Below are 21,655 nucleotides of genomic sequence, written 5' to 3' on the forward strand. Positions count from 1 at the left end.
TACTGCACGTAAAGCACATTACTATCCAAACATAAGCTTTTTTGATTATTTGCCATTTGGAGCTAGTTTTAAATATTATTGATCTTTCAAAACAAATATTAGTTATCACTGTTAAGTTTTCTAGGCATGGTTTTCTCTAGGTGTAATTAATGGTTCTATACCATTGTTATTTGAAAAAAAAATTTTTTTTAAGTCCTATGGCCTCAAAATTAGGTCTTGGATTCTGTTTACTGATGTTCCCTCTGAATCTTATACAGTGATTGGTGTGAGGAAAAGTGCTCAATGAAGGTCGTGTGACTGAATGAATGATTGATAAATAAGCAAATAATCTTATTCGAAGACCCAAACCTCTTTTAAAATGTTACTGCATTCTAACAGGGGACCACAGTTTTATTCTTAATATACAAAAATGTATTCTTTGATTTAAATTTTTTATTCATAAAAACTTTTTTAAGCTTGTAGTATATGTCAGGATCATTCATACAGATATCTGTTGTGATTTGAGAGCATCTAGTTTGATTGTTCAGAAAGTTGAAAGGAAATGTTTGGAGGGAGAACTGATATAAATGAAATTGGCCAAAGAATACTCCCCTCCTTGTTTTTATTAGACCTTGGAACACCAGTTTTGTCAGAGAGCTTGTTACTTATTGGGTAGCTCAGTGGGACACATGGCAGTTAGTAGTACAAAATACCTGTGTTGCAGTGACTGTGTAATGTACAGATCCTGGTCTGTGTTGTGGTTCTGCACCGACACAGCTTCTGCCATTTTTACGTAAGCATTGTGATTTCTAATTTTGACTTTTAAATTTTATTTTTATTTCCCATGCAAAACCATAAAACTGTGACTTTCCTCTTAAAATAAAGCAATGAGTAAGGCTAGCAAAGGGAAATACATCTGTAATTAGTGGCAGGTCACGCAACTTCCCACCGACTTGCGTAGGAAGGTCTGTGGTTTGGTTTTCATATTTTTCCCTCATTGACCTTAGAATAATTGAAAAAATAATTTATGAAGGCTCTATTTTCAAATTTAAAACAATTTATTTTTAGAGATGCTTTTCCATAAAAAAAAAAAGCAGCTTGGTTGAATTCTGCTTTCATGAATTCTTATTAAAAAATCAGAATTGAAAGTTAACTTCAAAAATTCCTTAGATAAACTAAATTTTTGAATTGGATTTTCATTAAAAGTAATAAACATTTATAGAGTGACTGTTCTGTGCCCATCTTTACATGTCAGTCAGCCCCAGAGTTAGTTCCTGAGCCTGTGGCAGCTGAGGCAGACATAAGCACCAGAATGGCAGGGACTGTCATAAATTCACATATGTTCCAAGGAAGCATGGATTGGGGAGCAGAAAGTCTACCTCAGAGATTGGGACAGTCAGGGAAGCTTTGGGGGAATGTGTTTAGTGCTTGGTCTGCCAAGATGAGTTTGCCAGGCAGAGTGATAGGGAAGGATATTTGAAGGAGGAGGGACAGTAAGAGCAAGTGGATGTGTTTGGGAAACACTGAGGGGCCTCGAGATTGGCTGGATCAGGGAAGGTGGTAGCTGAGGAGGCAGGTAAGATGTGAGACTAGAAACAGAGACAGACCGTGTTTGCATTCTGATTTCTCCCTCCCTTGTATCTTAGGTAATAGGTGAAAGTTAGAATTGTGGGTGTCCAGAATTGTGGGTGTCCCCTTGTATGCCTGTCAGTGGATTAGTAATTCGATTAGGAGGGAATACCACCCACATCTTCTCTCTAAAACTCAACTTTAAAAACAGGAGCTCTAACCCACATTTTCTAGTTCAATAGTGTTTTCAAGTGGAATAGTAAATAAAAAGGAGGAGAAAGAGAGACAACTTGGAGACACTAAGAGACTGAAATCCACAGTTTTGATGGAACACAGTCACCAGTTTTCTGGCCTTCAAGGCTGTCTCATGGTTACTTATACTCTTCCACTTCCCTTTGCTCCCAGATCTTCTAAATAGAATATTTTGAGGGGGCATATGCAGATGTGAGTGAGAGCAGAGGTAGGTGAGAGGCAGATTTAAAACCCCCAGATTAGCTTCTCACTATGTTTTGGGTTTGCCAAATTTTGACAGGCAAACAAAATATAGACAGAAATAGCACTTTGACACCTTTTTTAACAAATGTTGAACAATAAAAATTCTAGGGAGAACTAGTCATCTCATTTTTGTTTCCCCATTTTCAGTGTGTCCACTTCTGAAAAGGGCAGACTCTCTATTGAGATTTCGAGGTATAAAGTTCTGGCATAAGTATTGTGATCATGCCAGTGCACACTTAGAAAAAACAGCTCCCATTTTGTTCTGAATGCCAAGAAGATATCACTTTCTAAGCTGCATGTCAGTGTTTGATATTTATTGGATAAAACATCTGTCCTAATTTCTTCAGTTTCTTGGCTCCTGTTGTAATTTTACATGCAGGGGATTTAACCTGATCCTTTCTTTAGCATTAATTTTTCTTGGGCTTATATTTCAGAGGCCAAACCCAGTCACTTAGATAAGTATTCAGGCAACTGTTTAAAATGAGCCCTTCATTATTTATTTATCACATCTATTATTAAGAAAGCTTCAAGAATAAGTAAAAGCAAAAATGTTGGTTTTGTTAGAATATGAATCTGCATGAACTTGCACAATTCAACCGTGCAGCGAGTGCCTGTTCTTAGATTCAGCCATCTTTATGTCGTATGCGTGGAAAAAGACTGAATAAAAGCAAATCAGATCCCATAGAAAAGGTCCATATTTGTCAGTACTTAAAAACTGTGTATAGGCACACTGCTTAGAGCCTGTGGATGAATTTTTTTCTTCCTTGATTTTTTTTTCCTTAAAAATAATGCTTTCAATTCCAAAAGAGCAATTGCTTATATATTTTATTTTCTATTACATTTGATTTTCTTTAAGGTTCTATAGTTATTGTAGCAGAAGTAAATAATTAGTGCAAATGGTTTATCTAGAGAGAGAAGTAAGCATCAGGACCAAGTTCCAGAGAGATCATGGAGAAAAATGACTACCTAATACAGGGTTACTCATGATGCATTACTTGGGTCTAGATTGGAGTCGAAGATTAAACAAATGAATTTGCGTAAAGGAAGGTGAATAATTCTGAGAATGAACTTCATACTGTTCCTTAATGCTGTTTCAACTCTGTTGTCCTGTCCTCCCTCCGAGGTTCTGAGCTCTAAATGGAACAGAATGTTTCTTTTGCAAACAGCATATGTGAACACATGTGAATCTTTATCAACACAGTGCAATAAACCAAAATATACAGCATGTATGCTGATACTGATAGGTATCCCAGTATCTGATGGTTTCCTAGGTCAGAGAAAAATAGCAAATAGTGAGCTAAATAGCTGTTATCTTCAGGAAGGACAGCTGATTATGTAATGCTTCTTGTAAAAATCAGAAAATAAAAGAGATGCCAGGCTTCAATTATATATCCACTGGGTCAGAATTTGTTATTATTTAATCCTGCTGTGTTGAAGTTTGCCTTTGAAAGACTTATGAATGATAGCATTTTCTAAGCGAATTGGTAGTGCATTTGAATTTAGATGTCCAGTATGCAGCAGCATTCTCATATTTTCCGTAAATTTCCTAATATCCATGGACTGTGTTTGAGTCTCCTTTTAACCTAACGAATCAGTTAGTTTCCAATTTTTATAGGCGGAAATGCCACTCTAAGAATGTGAAAGTAGTAAAACATATTTGCTAAGGCACACTTGACTTTGGCTGGGCTTACATTAGGTCTGTTCAGTTGGGGATCGTATGTCCCACCCGCCACCTTTCTGTCACCTCCCAAGTTTGTCACACTTCATAGGGACTGCATGTAGAACATCAAAAAGTCCATGTGTATAGTCAGTATACACAATAGATTTATCTTTAGAACATAAACTGATTATTATTTCTAATATTTCTTGGTAAGTAAGCTTTGGTGAAGTGTTACAAATTACTTTAGTGATAGTTTCAAGGGGAGAAGCCTAGGAAACATAGTTTATGCGAACAATGTTATAAAATATTTCTTAACTAGAACAGTTAAACTGACTTAAGGGAAAAATGTCAAATTGTATCAAGTAAAAAAAAAGTCACCTGATCTTTAATTCAAAACCTCTCTCACTATATTCATCTGCAAATCTTTTTGCTACTTAGTAATATTTCCTGGGCATGTCATTCTCACTTACAATTCTCAATTTTTTGTCATGTCAGGGGCCGAGTGACTTGTCCTCCCCCACCCCATTAACTTCTTGTTTTAGTATCTCTACCGTGATGCAACTAAATTAGGCTTCTGTAGAAATAGAATTTTCTGTGTCAGATCTTGATTTTTGAGGCCAAATATTTTAAGTGGAAAAATCATGGTCTCTGGAACCAGACTGGGCTGGCCCTTAGATCCCAGCTCTCCAGTTTCATTGGCTGTGTGACCACGTGCAAGTTATTTAGCCTTTCTGAGCTCTAGTTTTCTCCCTCCAATAGGGAGACAATACCTTTTTATCTTGCAAGAAAGCTGCAAGGATTAAATGAGGCCACATATGGGAAGTGCCTGGTATCAATAACTAGCAATTATTTTATTTTCCTTGACTTGTTCATTGGGCTTTCTGATTACTTTCTATATTAAAACAAAAATTGATTAACTCTTTTTTCCCCAAAATTCTCTCTCATGAGCCACATGTTCATTTCTAGGCAAGATACGCTGGAGCCTATCGAAAGCAACCTGAGTGTTTTCAATGCTGTGCGGATGCATCCATTTTTGACTGCAATAATTTTAACCCCTCTCCTTTCCTTTCAAATTCAGGTCAGAATTCTCCCGAGTTAACAATTACAAAAAAAAAAAAAAATTCTTGAATTAGCGTTAACCCTGATCCCCTTAAAAAGTCATGTTTTGAGCCCTTACAATATGTTCTTGAGTTATTTTCTTCCATCTAGCTTCCTCTTGCCTCATGCTTTTGACATATGCCTCCATTCTGCCACTAATCATAGTGCTTCCTCACTCTGATTTTCCGAATAACTCCTCCCCTGGAATACACAGAAAAGGCCCTACATCTGTGCTCCTGCCCAAACCACTTCAGTGTTAAAGCCTTTCAGTTTGATGAGGACTCAGAAGTCTGTTACTTTGAGGAGAACTGAAGGCAGGGTTCTAGCTCCAGCATGGGTTTCACAGAGCAGAAATTATCTGTGGGCTCTCCTTGGTCACCCAAGTCAGTGAGACATTGATTCCCCTAAAAAGCAGCCTTTTAGAGTAAAATGTCTTGTATGGAATAGAAAACAGGAAAACCTGACTCTGATACAAATGGGAAAATTATATTGTAATCTGTGGAGAGCACCATTTTCTTGAAAATAATTGTGTTGAGTTGTCAACAAGCATCTCAGATTTCATTTTTCCTTCTCCATGCTATGTAACTCAGCCCCAGAGGAGAAGATAAACATGTCCCAGTGGGTCCTTCATGTTATAGAGGGAGGGCTGTTAAATAGAAGAATCATAATACCTGTGAGGCTGGGTAGATTTAAAATAATTTCATTAATTTAGATTGTTTCTTCAGAATACTGTGCATTGCCCATTCTCCATATTCAGATCCAGATAATATCTACCAACTTACAACTCTTGAGGCAGGTATTATGCTATTTTTATGTCCATACAATAGTTTCATAATGTAGAAATTACCATCAATTAATATGTAAGGACATCGAAGCCTAAAAAGATTAAATGGAACTGTGGCCACAGTTATTAAATGACTCCTTCTCTTCAAATCTAGATACTCTTCTTTTTACTGTGCTATTTTGCTTTATTTTAGGTGTCCATTTTCAGTTGGAGAAATACTCCAAGTGAGTAATTAAAGTGGATATAAAAAAAGGAATTCAAATTAGTAATATCATTATCTCTCTCTGTTTCTAGTTTGTTCGAAGCAGGTAACTGATGAAGCATCTTCCACTCGAGATTCAAGCCTTACTAACACAGCCGTGCAAAGCAAGTTAGTGTCTTCCTTTCAGCAACACACCAAAAAGGCTCTTAAACAGGTAAGATAGAGCCATTTGTTTTTTTTCCTTCAGTTCTTCCTACTTAAAGTCATCTGTGTTCTGCTAATCAAGTAAAGTAAATGAGAACCTAGCAATCAGAAAGCAATAGAGATCGTCCTGAATTCAACGACATCCATAATATTCAATTCACTAATTTTCATCTATCCTAAAAATTATGAGAAGCTTCACTGAGAAATTTGATGTAAAATAGAAGAGAGAACATGTACCTGGAAACACATATAAATTTGTATTAAGATTTTTTTGCACGTGTGTGTGATTTATCGGGTCACACTGTACCTATGAACCCAATCTATTGGGTTCATAAGTGCACTGTATATTTTTAAAGTCATGTCTCCCTTTATGGTTTCATTGTGTTTATCTGATTGTTGGTGAAAAATATAAATGATAATTTCTTTCTTGTTACCGAGATGCATTGTTACAAATAAGAATAATAGCGAGCGTAGCTTACTCATATCTAGAATATCCATCGCTGAGTGTTGTTTGGTGCTGAATGGAAGTTAGCTTTGCAGTGTCTTCCCAGTATCACATAAACAGTACTGACCTGTGTGGTCTTGCCCTGAGATGGTGGTGGGAAGTAATGGTTATAAGGTTGGGCTCTGGTGCTGACAGCCCCTGGTTTGAATCCTTCCTACTCACTGTGTGACTCTGGGAAAGGCATTTCTCCACTCTGAATCTCCAATTCCTTATATAGAAAACATGGAAAATAATAGTATTTCGCATGTGGGATTGATCTGAGTATCAACTGAGATGATACAATGAAAACACATGGTAGCATGAATGGCTCGTAATAAACAATAAATAAATGATAGCTACTGCTGCTATAGCAGCAAATGCTGAATTGTGCAAAGAAGAAATGGAAGAGAGATTATGGTTAGATGGAGCTATTGCATGATGGCGACATTGCATCGGTAAATGGAAGGCTCTCATACTTAACCCTGAATTCATAATTTTTCCTTCTTTAACTGCTTTCTTCTTGCATGTTTCATTTTGATTCTTTTGAAACAAACCGCCTCCAACCACCCCTTGATGGCCCTTACCAGGCCTGGGAATAGACATCTGGTGATATATTTATAACAAGGAAAAGAGAAACTGTGTTTTCTAAAATAGAGTTAATTTTTTTAAGTTCCGTCAACCACTAAAGCTTCTTAATATTCACTTTCAATCTTCTAGACTTAGAACATCTCCACCACCTCCAACAAAGAATCGTAGGAAATTTAACACTTTTCTACTGAATTATATTACCTTTCTATTCCACATTAATTATTGAAATTGTAGCATTTCCATTCATTGATATTGTATTTAAGGTAATAACACTATTTCATCCTGCATAGGTCAGTTAATCTTTGGGGAACTTGCCCTCTGTATTGTTGCTTTTGTGTAATCTTTTAGATGCCACAGAACAAACCTGAAATAATTGTTGACAATTCCTTTTTAATTGATGAATTAAAAAATGGATGTAGGTAGGGAAACCTGGGCAAAGCCTTGTTCAGGTGGCAAAATACATGTAGGTAATGAATACTAACCAGGATAGAGCAAAAGGTACAAAACTGGACACTTGTAGCTGTGGCATTTAATAAACATAAATGGGATCATAAATGAAACTCATACTTCTGAGGTTCAGTGATTTGGAAAATGTGCACACTATGAAATCTTCCTGTATATAAATGGAAAGATAAAGACTCAAGTCTTTGTATTTTTATGTGTCATTATTTTTTACTTTCTTCATTTTGGTTTTGTATTATTTGAACATGTTTTACGATTACTAAAACATGACACAACTTGAAGTTACTGCTTTTTTGTGTGGTTTTTTGTTTTTGTGGAGCTTGTGTTCACGGGAAGTGCTACCTGCTTGTTGAGGGTCTAAGCCTTATTTCAAGAAACCTCGTCTATAAGTTTCTTAGTGTCCAGAAAGAGTTATTTATTCACTTCCTAAAACTTTCATTTTATAACCAAGTAGCAAATTAGTTACCAGGAGAATATGGCTCAATGTATAGCAGATATGCTAATGTTTGATTAATAATCAAATTCTTATTGGAAATACATTTAGAAGAAAAGCTGCTCTTGCAGAATTTTGCCCAGATTCCTTGTAATTGCTGAATTTCTTAAGACAGCATTTCAACAATTGACTGAACATGCAGCATTTTAAATTGTAGCAACCTCAGCAAATCTGCAGCTTTCTTTTCTTTTGGATAGTTGAATGGCTATGACCAGGTGGAATTATTTGTAAGTGTATTTTTTATATATGTGTGAACGTGTGAGTTCAGTTGTATATGCTCTGTGTTTGCAAATATATGTTTTGTGGATATGTATACACATACAAGTCATGATCATACAAACCTAGGCCCAGCTGAATGACTCTAAAAATAATTGCATTAGCTGATATTTACCTTTTCTTTATTTCTTCTGCTCTTCATTTTATATGTACTATACCTTTTAATTGTCACGCAAATGTTTTAAAGTATGTACTCATAACCCCATTTTTCAAATGAAGTAACTAAGGCCCAAAGAAGGTAGATAACTTGCCCAAGATCACCCAGTGAGTAAATCTTGGAGATGACATTTGAATCCAGGATCATAGTTTCAGATTCTACCCTCTTAACTAATACCACCTTTAACCTATAGTATATAATTGAATAAATTAATTTTTGATGTTATCCAAGGGAATTTACATGCTTGTAAAGTGTAAATTATTTTTTATAGCATACAGAAAGCAGTATAGAACAGTTATTAAGATTACCATTTCTAAGCACAGACTGCTTATATTTGGTACCAGCCCACATTAATGGCACACACTCAAATACATAAGGCATTATTATTTTATTAGAAATATACTCTGATTAAGTGGGGCTTTTAATAGTCCAAGTATACATTGGCCACTGAAGGTACTTAGGAATAAGTAAGTAAATAAACAAAATCAAAACTCCAAAAACTCAACAGCTTAATAATCATAAGTATAGTGAAAAATAATAGTTTAAAACAAAACCCCTTGCAAAATAGGCCAGACATAATTTCCAAGGGCTGAAGCCTTCCACACTGTACCCCCACCTAAAGCGTGTTCCTACAGACAGTAGATTCTTTGACTTCGCAGCACTATTGATTGCAGTATAATTAGAAGCTAGACAGTATGGAAGCTGTAATGCCCCTTGGATATTGACATAGAATATTTTCTTGGCTCCCAAAGGTTTGGGTTCCTTTTACTTTCTAATAATCAAAACGTTAGTTACCATCGTATGTTGGGTGTAATTGCATGAATAATATATTATTTCAGTAGGTTTTTTTTTTTTCCCTGAATAAGCATATTTAGAAGCCTCCGGAGAGCAGCAGATTGCTGATTGTTACCTTGTTCCTGTCTTCTTTTTACCTTGATATTTTGGTTATCATGATTCTAAAAAATGTGAAATGATTAGATTTTGAATTTTTAGGAAGTATAATTAAATTTTAAATTTTGGAAATTTGAGACAATGAAAGAAAATGAAAAATTAAAGAAGGATGAGTTCTGTTATGGCAAGCATCATGGTGGTGTTATATATTGTTTCTGTTGGTTTGTTTGACTTTCTTCATTATTTAGGGTGGTATAATTTATTCATAAAGTTGCAGATCTTTTTTCTTTTTGATATTTCAGAGAAGATATATTCTTGGTATTTTGCTTTAGCTTTATATGTTTGACCAATACTGTGAAATTCCAAAGGTTATATTACATGATAGCAGTTTCTGAACATGGGCATTGACATTTAGTGTACTAGCAACACTACAAGTTGTTGGTTTCTGATGCAGCCAGCTGTTTCCTGTGTGTGTATTTCTCATTATTTAAGTTTTAGCATTTACAGCATGTGATATTTTAAGATTTTCATTGGAAGACTTATTGCATTCAGTGCATTCTTAAGTTACATTGTTGATGTTGCTTATCTGTTGAAATAAAGCGGGCGTTACTTGCTTAAAATTCCTAGTTAACACAAAGGCCTCTGATTTTAAGTTTTATTTTTTCATTACAGTAGAAATGAGAACTAATCCATATTTTTAGAATTATCTGAGAAGCTTTCTGCCTAAAGAATGAAATGTTTATCTAAAGGTTTTTTTCTCTTTTTACAAGAAAGTATTGCAACATGTCTCTAGAGAAAAGCATGCTCAGTCAGCATCTTTTGATTTCTTTCCTTTCACTTAAAGCCAAAATTGAATAGATGTGAGTGTGATATGATCTTTACTTTTCCTAGACTGGCTTAGCTCTATTATGTTTGTTTCCTTTAAAAAATAGGTGTATTTCTAGGTTTAAGTCTGTAAATTTCTTTCATATTGAGTAGTACCTGGAAGTATTAAACTTGGTAAGTCCAATTGTTCTCCTTCTTACATCATCAGAGATTTTGAAATTGTACTCTGTGTGGTTCAGGCAGTAGAACGTTATGCATGTGACCAGATTGAAGGTGCGTCCCTTCATAATAGACTAGACTTACACTCGCCATCTGCTTGTTTATGTAGGTCTGGCGATGCTTCTTTCTGAATTTGAGATGACAAGACTTAAAGCTGATCTATGAGGTAGTCCATTAGTATTCCAAAGTACAGCTAGGACTTGGGACAGTTAGAGGTGCCTCGTTGATATCATCCCCCTGAAATGAATTTAGACTAAAATAGTAAGACTGATTAGATAATATCAATGTCAGAATAAAACTCTGGTATAGACTAATCAACAGGGCTACTGCTAGCTAATTAAGACTCTGGTGTGGCATAGAAAAATCAGCACCCCCCTCAAGTTGTCAACAAAAAAGAATATCCTCTCCTTTAGGGTACAGGGCACACCCTCCACAGCCACCTAAATTAGCTCTCCTAGCCCCATTTCCTGAATATATTGCGTGAACTTATATTTTCCAGGCTGTGAAATATCCAGATTTAATTACTACAAGTTAAATTACAAATAGCTTCTATTATATACATAATATAAAATAAGAATTTTCTTAGAATTTTAGTAAAAGCTGAAAGCTGAGACCAGAAGGATGCAAGTATACTCCGTTTTGAAGAGAGATGCTAGACACAGCCCACAGGTCTCACAGAAAAGAAGACCAGATGGTTGACTGATCATCCCCCAACAGATATATAAAAAATAAGATTAATTATATTTACACCCCCAATATATATATAAACCTTGTGGTCTTGTATTTTGAAGGATTAGGAGACCTGGAGAATTCTGAAGGCACAGGGATGGCCATAATGTCTAGGCAGAAATAAAAGTATCAAGTTACACTTTGTACAGTAAGACAGGGATGCTGAGTGTACTTGTGGCCCCGAGTAGGTGCTGTACTGTTAACCAGGCATGGGGGATTTGTAAAGACCTTGCCCAGGAAAGCTGCCCGTTTAGGTGAGAGGAGGCCAGGTATGTGGGGCTCATGCTTAGGGGAAGCCCGGAGGTCAGCCATAGAATACATTGTCCATGTTAGGGTAGAGTATAGTTTCAAAGGTCTCTCCCCACAGGCCTCTGAAGCCTCCACTAATGCAGGCCATAAAAATCTAGCAGTTGGCCTTCTGCCTCCCAGAAAGTTGTGATGACATGACGATGCCAACACTGGTTAAGACAACTTGGCCCTATTCTTCTCACTCATCAGTCTCAATCTTAATCCTGGGGAAGCCAGGGGAAAGAGGGGGAAAGAGAGCAGAGATGAAGGAAGACTACGATCATGAATACCTTCTCCAGTGACATTTCTGATGTGAGGCATAAGCATGGCCTGGGGAGGTGGAAAGGGAAGCTTTTCCAACCTGAAAATGACACTGTACAAATACTCAAAGGTGACCCAAGAAGCCGGGCGTTCTACATAAAATTTTGTCCAGAAATGAGAAAGGAAAATTGGTCAGAGCATATATTACTGTAATATTAGAAGAACAAAGTTATTTATCGATTGTTCCCTGCTGATTTCTGCCTTTTAAATAAAACACTTACATATATTAAAGAGAGATAAATGAGGGACTTTCTATTTTTAATAAACTTATTTCTGAAAATTTTTATCTTCACTCGGTAAATATTTACTGAGAATCTAATATATTCCAGGTATTCTTCTAGGCACTGGAGCATATATGTCAATGAACAAAACAGACAAAAATCCCTGTCTTTTTAGAGCCTACTTGGGGAAGGGAGGAGATAATGACATTACACAGTATACTGGAAGGCAGTAAGTCCATGAAAAAAAAAAAATAAAGCAGAGTGGAGAATACAGTGGGGGCAGTAATACAAAGTCTCCCCTTATCAAGGAGGATACATTCTAAGACCACCAGTGGATGCCTGAAACCACAGATAGTATGAACCCATAATATACTGTGTTTTTTTCTATACATGTACACATGTGATAAAGTCTAATTTATAAATCTCTTACCGTGAAATTTATGATCTTACAGTAAGAGATTAATGACAATAAGTAATAATAAAATAGAACAATCAACAGAATACTTTAATAGAAGTTATGTGGATGTGGTGTCTCTCTCAAAATATCTTAATAGTTTTGGACTATTAAGTAACTGAAACTGCAGAAAACAAAACCACAGGTGAAGGGGGACCACTGTGTCTGAGCAAGGACCTGAAGTATATGAAGAAACGAACCATCCAGCTGTCTGAGGGAAGAGCGTATCAAGCAGAGAAGAGTGAAGGGCAGGAGTGTGTGTGGAGTGTTAAGAAAGAGATAGCTCAGAATGATCAGAATTAAGAAACAGGGCTAAGGTGTGGGGTAGAATGCATTTCATGCAGTGAAGCTTTGTAAATATTAGCTGAACAAGTGAGTACAGACAAACCGCAGTAATTTGTTGGAAAACACCCACCATGTGGTTCATCTGTGCTGTGCCTCTTCCATATCTTTGGTATCAAGGTGCTAGCATGGTGACTTCAAGCTCTGGGAAGGAACTGGGGTAGTAGGGCTGCCTTTGCGTTGAACCTAGGTCCCCTGTTCTTTATAAACCCTTGGCCACCATTTTGGGGAAGTTCTTTGACGTCTCTGTAAACTTTTTGTTCCTTTTTTTCCAACCACATCGCTTTTTTTTTTTTTTTTTTTTTTAATATTCCTGTAACCACCTAAGCTCCCTCAGATAGGAATCTTGTTACTATTGTTTTTACTTACTAGGGACCTGACAACTTCCACACGACTGGTTTCTTCTTGTCATTTAGATCTCATCGTCTTTGTCACCTTCAGAGAGAAACCTTTTCTGACGTCCCACTCTATGTTGGTCCCTCCTGCCCCAGTTACTCTACCTCATCTTCCTGGCATAATTTCCTTAGCACTTGTGTGTGTGTGAAACTGTTACGTTTATTTTATGTATTTCCTTGTTAGTCCTTCACAAAAATATAAAATAATTAAACCTTTCATCACATTCACGGCTGTAAATCAGCAGTGCTTGGACTGTAGTGTAACTGGGTAAGTTCTCAAAAATGCATTTGTTGTAGAATGTGTAAATTACATAAATATAAAAAGTGACATTTATGGAATATTTACTATGTGCTGTAAACTGTGATAAATATTATTCTGCAGATTTTTCTATTTAAAGCGTCTTGCCGGCATTATTTTCTCTGTTGTACAGGGACATTTGCTGTCTTTCTTTGAGTCTACAGCCCCTTAAACATTGCACCTCACTGCTGTTAGGACAGTTCTGCAGTAGCTCCAGTTCCTCTGTGGCTTAGCACAGCAGAAGAGAGATTTTAATACCCACATTGGGCAATGGTCAGACTGACTTATTTGGCTGGCGGCACGGGAGGCATGGTATTAAGTAGATCTCAAAGATGGGTGCCCTCATGCTGTATTTGTCCCACAGTCATCTTTCCTTTGTCTGGCACATTGTTTAAAAACAGAAAGACTCATCTAAGAATTTAGATTTGATACTTCTCTTAAGTAGCAATTGCCCCCTCCAATGGGGTATGTATGTTCCTGTACCGTGCAGTCTCCCCTGTTTATGTTTTACCTCCAGCCAACCTGGAGAACTAGAGTTACATAACTCCTTCCCCCGAAAATTGAAGAGCTAGCCCCCGCTGTACTTGTGGCATGCATGCCCTACCGCAAGAGACCCGGAGTCACCACACAGCCTGCCGCATGGACAGAAGTGCCAGAGTTTCTTTTGTTACAGTAAACCCAGCCATCCCAAGCATCTCAACTGAGTCAACATTGTTTCTTCTCCCTCCATCAACATTCTGATCTGCTTGGGAGGGGGTCCCCAGTGTCCAGAGTCAAATAAATCCTACTTTCTGGAAAGTGAATTGGAATTTTCAAGGCAGCCACAGACACAGTTTAAAATGCCTGTGCATCGAGGAAGTTGAAATCAAGATGACTCACCATTCTGATGACTAAACTCTGATGTGCCTGAGTGTGTCTAGCAGCCTGTTGCTTTACCACTGTTACTAGTGTCATGGGAAACAAAGACTTTCCATTTTTTGCTTATTTGCTCCTAGAAGTGTTATTTGGGAACAAATCTAATGCTTATTTTTTAGCAGTAAAACAACAAAAAATACATTTTTAATACACTTAAAACATTTTTTTTTAATAACGTGGGCATTTAGTTTTGGTCACCTAAAGGCACATAGTGTTGTGAGTCAATACTTTTAGAACCATTGTACTGAGAAATACTCAAATTTTTCTGAGTAGTAAATACATAATCAGAAAAAATCATTCAAACTTTATATTGGTTAGCTTTCTTTATCCTTGCCTTGATGCCATCTTGATTCTTTAAAATTCAAAACCACTGCGGATTTTTATTCTTACATTATTTTATCATAGTTTCTTTCTGTCTGATAACTAATTTTTGTGTAGTAGAGTCTTCTCAGCTCTAGAAATGGAGGTGAAAATTTTTGTTACTTTATTATTTACCACAAATGCTCTAAAAAGGCATGCCAGTTTTAACTTTATAATTCCAACTTCTAGGCCTCTAGTTAATCTTTTTTCTTCCTAACCAGTGTGTTTTTTTTTAAATAAACTTGCTAACCACACACAAACACACACACACACACACACACACACAAATGTAAAATGACTATTTTTAAAATATTTTTCCAAGGGATGTAGTTGAAATCTATGCTGTAAAGGCTCCTAAAAATGGATCACTCTTTGTACAGGCTTTATTGTTTCATGAAGTCTTAACTAGTGGGCAGAGATAGACTTAATTGTAATTTAAAGCACTGTGTTGCCTTGTTCTGTTTTATTATTGGATTGATAGCTTAATGTCTATAAAGTGATTTGAGTTCTTATACAAGGCTAGAGAGATTATTCATTGCTTTGTAAAATTTATGTGCAATTATGTATACACCTTGAAGAGAGAGTAAATGTCTTAAATATTTTATAGCATTTAAGCTCTCATTAAATATATTAACAGCAGACTAAAGGTGAGAAGGATGGCATCTTGTTAATCTTTGTATCTCTTGCCCCTCCCCGCATGTGTGGTACTTTACAAAAGCTCAATAAATGGAAGAATCGAAGGGAAAATGTCTGGTGTTATCATTAGCAACCATATCATTTGTAATAGATTTCCCAAGGCTTTATGTTCTCATCTGGCTTTAAGTCTTATCTGAATATTCCTTTTTTCAGTGAGATAGTATTTAATTTTTCACTTCTGTAATTATTTGTTTGCTAAATCTTATGGTCAACAAGTTGGGGATTCAGTTAATACCCTTTGCAAATAATATGACATCGTTTTTTGACAGCAAGGGGAAATACAGTCAGTGCAGTATTTCAGGAGATCCTGACAACTCTTGGTTGAAGAACATTAATCAAGTAACTGGGATGTTGTAAAATTGGTAGAAATTACACAGAAACCAGGAATAAAAAGGTTTGAGGCTGTCTGAAGCCAGCCTTTTAACCTTTTGAACAGTTTTAGCATTCCTGCGACTGTGAATTTAATGGCTCTTCAGTTTCGTCTGCTTAAGACCTTTTTTTATTACAGGTAATTTTCGGCATAAAGCATCAGCTAGATAAGCTGTATTTCAAAAATTTTAGAAGTCTTTTATTATATTATCATCACCATGGTCGATTCATTTATGAAACACAAAGCACTCCCATTTGGAGAGATTTATTCTCATATCAATTTTTTCCTGGATTTGCCAGAACCCCGTCATGTTCGTGTTCTGAAGGTTAATGCCCAAAGTCAAGCAGACAGAAGCCAAGTGCTGCAAGGTTTCCAAGATTAGGACTGATTCCCTTCACAGAAATAAATGATTCCTGCCATGTTCAGTGATTTTGTGCAGTGCTCCCCATGGCTGAGTGAGTGCATCAATACTGTAGTCCTTACATGCTGTACATACTGATGACACTCAGAGTTAACTTGATTGACTGAGCAGTGCGCTGGAGAGGATGCACCTGCGAGAGAAGTGCAGACACATATATTTTTATTCCTGGTTTTGAAACATTTATTTTACGTTTATTTTACTTGGGAGTCATGATTTCCAATTCCATGGGCTCTCAAGCCACATTGCTAAGGTAGAACAAGCCGTTAATTGCTGCTTTGTTGTTAGAATTATACCGAAAATGGTTTCAGGGTTAAACCCTTTGCCCAAAGCCTGATTTTATGCTTTTGAGGGAAAATCACATGCAGGTAACTATTAAGAATCCTGAGAAACTAGGGGTTCTGTAGAATTGAAATCTCTTTAGAGGTTCTGTCTAGTGATGGGCAAATGAATCATATAATTCAGTTATGAGACGTCATTTTGGCTATATTTTTATGTTATATTTTATCATCATGTTTTGTAGGCTTTGAGGCAACAGCAGAAAAGAAGAAATGGAGTCTCAATGATGGTAAACAAGACTGTTCCTCGTGTTGTTTTGACACCATTAAAGGTGTCTGATGAGCAGTCGGATTCACCTTCAGGTAAAGAGCTGAAATATTGTATGCTTGGCCAGTTTTTTCCCGGAGGAGACTTCCTCACTGAGAAAGATGTCATGAAATTTTGTTTTCTGAAACTGAATAATATTTCCACTTGAGGTTTGGTTTAATTTTTTTTTATGCTTTGACTCTTTCAGTGAGTCAAAAATATAGAATATTTCCCAGTTTAAAAAAAAAAAAAAAGGCTCCGGCTCACTCGTCATCATCAAATAACTTCGTCTGCTAATGTCAATAGGTATAAGAAAATGTGTAATGATACGAAGTGGATTTTGTTGTTCTTGTTGCTTTAGCTTTTTTTAATGGTGGACCACACGCTGATGTATGATACCATCAAGAGTAGTTCTTCCGTGAGTGTGAATTTGTTTTTTCAGTATTGTGCTGCAAAATCAGGAATTGTTTATTAGTTTTTGTGTTCTGGCAACATTCTTCTCACCCCAGTGAAGCCCTGACCTTTTCTTCTAATTTACCTTCTGTCACTTTATCAGCTAGGTACCATTCTATTTCTTATAGATCAGTGTTTGCATTTTTTATTCCTATTTCAACATAAAGTTAATTCACAAAGGTATAGTTCCCCCTGCCCCCACTTCGAGATTCTCTTCATCTTTCTGTCTCTGTCTTGTATTGTCTCGAAATGACTTAGTATTGTTCAGGCTTATTCGTGTAGTTTTACAAAAGATCTGACTCTGTTTCTTTTAAAAGCTATCAGATCAGTGAACATGTGTTTGACCCCACTATTAGGCCATCTGTTCTTGCTTTTTGTTGTGTTTGATTGATTTATTGGGCTTCTCTTTTTAGGGGAATCAGATTGTGGCCAAAGGTAGTATATTAACTCTTAGAGAAAGAGATTATATCTACAGTTCTTAAAACAATTTTAGATTTTTCTTTTCGAGGACAGCTAGAGGAAGATAATGACATAATAACTATTTCCTTTTTTAGGATCCGAATCTAAAAATGGTGAAGCAGACAGTTCAGATAAAGAAATGAAACATGGGCAAAAATCTCCCACTGGAAAACAAACAAGTCAGCACTTAAAACGATTAAAAAAGTCTGGTTTAGGTGAGTGTTTAATAGACTGTGACATTTAACATTTTAGAGATTTATGTCTTTTCAAATAAATTATGAAAAATTCTCAGAACTTTTATTTTTAGTGATTAAACAAGGAAATCAAAATATCCTTCCATTTATCTTAACCAAAAAGGGTGCTAAATAAGGAAACTTTACAGTTATATTGAATGGTCTTAAGCTTATTACTAAATTTTGTTAATGATATTATTGGATGAAGCTAAGGATAAAGATAAGAGAGTTAAAATGATATGTGTTCAAATAATTATCTGCCCAGTCATGGTTCTGTCTAATGTACAGTGTTTTATTTATGCAACCGAGTTTCACTTTATTGTGATATACTGTGTTGGGGGGAAAATGCAACGTTTATAAAGGGTTCGTTGAACTGGATAGTACATTGTCACTGGGGTCTGCTGCAGTAAAACTGCTCTGCCTTGCTTTTTGCCTGTGCTACTTGAAATATTCAGTAGCGCCTGTCTGAAAAATAGTGTCAAGTTGCTGAGAAATGTGGGAGACACAGTCCATGGGTCTTGCAAGTCAGCACCAGGTTTTATTCTGTATACTTCCTTCCTGATCACTTTTCATCAGGAACCCAACAGCTGCATTCAGGGAAAAAGGACAAGAATTAAAAAGGCAAAAAGAAACATATCCTGAACTGAGCATTATAATTGTCAACTACCCCTGCTTTGTTGACTGACCTGGACCTAATGGCTTCATTTCTCTCTCTTAGTTGTTTCACCTGTGAATAAGGGTGGGCTCATGATAATAATCTGAATCATTATAATATGTTGTGAAATGGCTGGTAGGGACTACGAAGTTCTGCCACTTTGGGGGAAATTTAGGATAATTCTTATTTACAGAGTTTCTCTGTAAAATTCATGCAAGATTTTAACTGATTCATTTATTTAGTTTTTAGTAAAGCTTTATCATTTGCCTACTGTATACCAGCCATTTTGCTAAATCCTGGGAACATCCTTTCAATGAAAAACCTTTAAATAGAATTTGTAATCCTCAGATAAGAGACCTCTGGTGAAATAGAATTTATTTTTGATTTGAATTCTTTAAATATAGCACAGTTACCTATTCTATAATATATTATTTTCAAGGATAAATTATTTTACAGTTATCATCTAGCCCAAAATATATGTGTGTGTGTTTGTGTATAACCACACTTACATACACACTGAGATGTTTTTTCCTAGTACTCTGGGTGTTGTAAAGTATTTTAAGATAAGTAGCTTCTGAAATAGAAAACCATATAGTGGGAGAGTGATATGTAAAGAATATACTAAAAATATGTATATCCAAAACAGTGCCGCATTATCATACACTATGTGATTTAAACATGTGACCTTTAGCTAACAACAGTCTCCTACCAACTTCAGTAAAGTTAATGCCATATAATGAGTGTAAGAACATTTAAGGCACAGGGCCTGCCCACTTACTTACTCAGCTAATTTAAGGACTGCAAGTCAACAAGCCCCTGTACTATGTTACCGGATCCCCTCAGGGGCTCGAGTCTTTAGCCAGGATCTCTAGTATTTTGATGGTTGTTACCTTGAAGTCCACACTCAAGAAGACAATCAGAATTTTTTTTTCTGTTTTTTAGATTAAGAGTCAATTGAAAAATACAAAGGCTGATATAGAAGTCTGCTCTTAGGAAGTCCTGCATACCACTAAACATCTTCTATATTAAAAAAATAGTGCTGCCAGAGGATTTCTGCTGATTTGTTAGCAAATTACAAGGGTAATGAAGGAGACCACCATGATCTTTTGAACCCACTTTGTTTTTAGACTACAAAGAAGTAGAAATATTGAAGCAATGGAGAAATGAAATCATATTTCCTGCCCATATTTAATGGAATGGTCTAGGTATTTTGATACCAGAGATCTCATTTAATTCTTATTTCAATTTTGTACAATAGAATGATTTCCATTTTACAGCTGAAGACAATGAGGTCCAGAGGGGTTAAGGAAGTTGCCTGAAAATGACACAGCTAAGATACAAACCAAGGCATATGTAACTCCAAAGTCCAAACCATTCATCCTGGGTAGAATCGGAATGCCAAATCATCTAGCCTGTGTTTTAGACCTGTAGGCACCGCTGAGAAGAAATAGCATTATAGGACGTCATTAGTCTACCGCAGGTGTTAAAGTGCAGGTATACAGTTACCCATGGAAGGAGAGCCAGCAGGTCTAAGCTTTCCTGCCCGATCCTGTATCAGACAGGAGAAGAAGGTGAGATTTAAAAATAAGTCAATTGAGGTAAAAATCTGTCAAAAATAAACTGCAGGTGATTACTGGAAAGGAACTGTGACTGACTGACCTATCAAGCTGCTGAACAGAATGACTTATTTTGTGCAGGTGAAGTCAGTATTACTTTTTTAAGCTTCCAATATATGCCCAGCAGTAGGAAATGAAAAATGAAAAGAAGAGCCTGCAATATAACCATCTCCAGACAATACTCATGTGTTTTTTAGACAGTGATGTTTTTGATGTCCTATTAGAATAGAATGATATTTAGTACTCTCTGAGGCATATTTATGCACATTCTCCTCCCTCTTTTTGTCATTGAGTTGTTAACTCCTTGAGAACAGTGAGCTTCCTATAGTTCTTACTGCTGTACTCATTATATCCCTCCTGTTTAGTAGGTTCTGAATAAGGAATGAATGAATGAATGAATGATTATAATTAACTGAACATGCTAGTAAGTTTGTCTGGATGAATGATGCATCTTATAGGTTTCAGCATGGTAGTGAAGCTACTTCTATCTCCTTGAATAAAAATCATCCTGTATTTTTGGGGAAGGTCATTCTTTGTGTATCCATGTGTAGCTGCAAGAGCAATGCAGAGGTTGATCCCACCTCACTCCCCTTAGCCAGCCAGGTGGAGAGAACCTGTTTTCCCTCTCCTGTTTTTCCCACTCGAGTCAGACATCTACTTCATACACTCTGAGAAATGTGATTTTAACCTTCTTTGCCTTATCTAGGTAAGGGTAGCTGTATATAAGTCCTAACCTATTAAAATCATTCTGAATTAAAACAAATGTCATAAGTCTTTTCTAATTTAAATTGATAATTCTGAAACAAAGTCTAGTCAAAATCAGATGTCAGGGTATAAGTCTAAATTTTTATTTTCATTGTGATATTTCCCTAACAGGATAAAAAAATACTTCTAATTGTCCCCTAAGTACTTCCTCTGGATCTCTTGCAATTACTTAGTTTGTCACATTGCAGGATATTCACCCAGTTCAAAGTATAGGTTTTACTTGGGTCTTGGAATCTTAATGAGTGTGGCTCAGTGTGTCTTAAGCTATACTCCAGTGTTTCCTGAGGACTCTGTAGGGGAGCAGGCACCACAGACCCGCTCAGCCCTTCCTGCCAGCTCCCCTGGAGAGGGTGAGGAGCACACAGTAAAGGAACATAATAATAATGAGCTTTGCAATTCCTCGGTCATCTTAGTTCTGATGGTAATCTTAATGTTCTCATGAGAAATCCATCACTCAGCATGGGAAGCCACCACCATTGATGTAGGGGGTTTTTTTTGTTTTGTTTTGTTTTGTTTGTTTGCTCTTGGCCAGGGTTATGTATGAAAACTATGAGAATGTTTCTCCGAGTAGCTTGCTGATTAAATAGACTTGGTAACAAGGGGTGAGTGAGAGCAGTTGAAAAAAATGATGGTCTAATAGTACATATTTCTTTGATGTTGTAGCAACACAAAGCGAACAAACAAAACCTTGTCAGT

General features: G+C 36.4%; 1 protein-coding gene across 1 annotated transcript in view; it reads left to right on the forward strand.

The window, feature by feature from the left end:
* ASXL3 (ASXL transcriptional regulator 3) overlaps positions 1-21,655 on the forward strand; it is a 136,368-nt gene that overhangs the window by 47,869 nt on the left and 66,844 nt on the right. The window contains exons 4-6 of the mRNA XM_045527209.1: positions 5,880-6,001; positions 16,717-16,834; positions 17,786-17,905. Coding sequence (XP_045383165.1) covers positions 5,880-6,001; positions 16,717-16,834; positions 17,786-17,905 — 360 coding nt within the window. The remainder of the gene's footprint in view (positions 1-5,879; positions 6,002-16,716; positions 16,835-17,785; positions 17,906-21,655) is intronic.

Source organism: Lemur catta, chromosome 16 (assembly GCF_020740605.2).
Source record: "Lemur catta isolate mLemCat1 chromosome 16, mLemCat1.pri, whole genome shotgun sequence".
NCBI lineage: Eukaryota > Metazoa > Chordata > Mammalia > Primates > Lemuridae > Lemur > Lemur catta.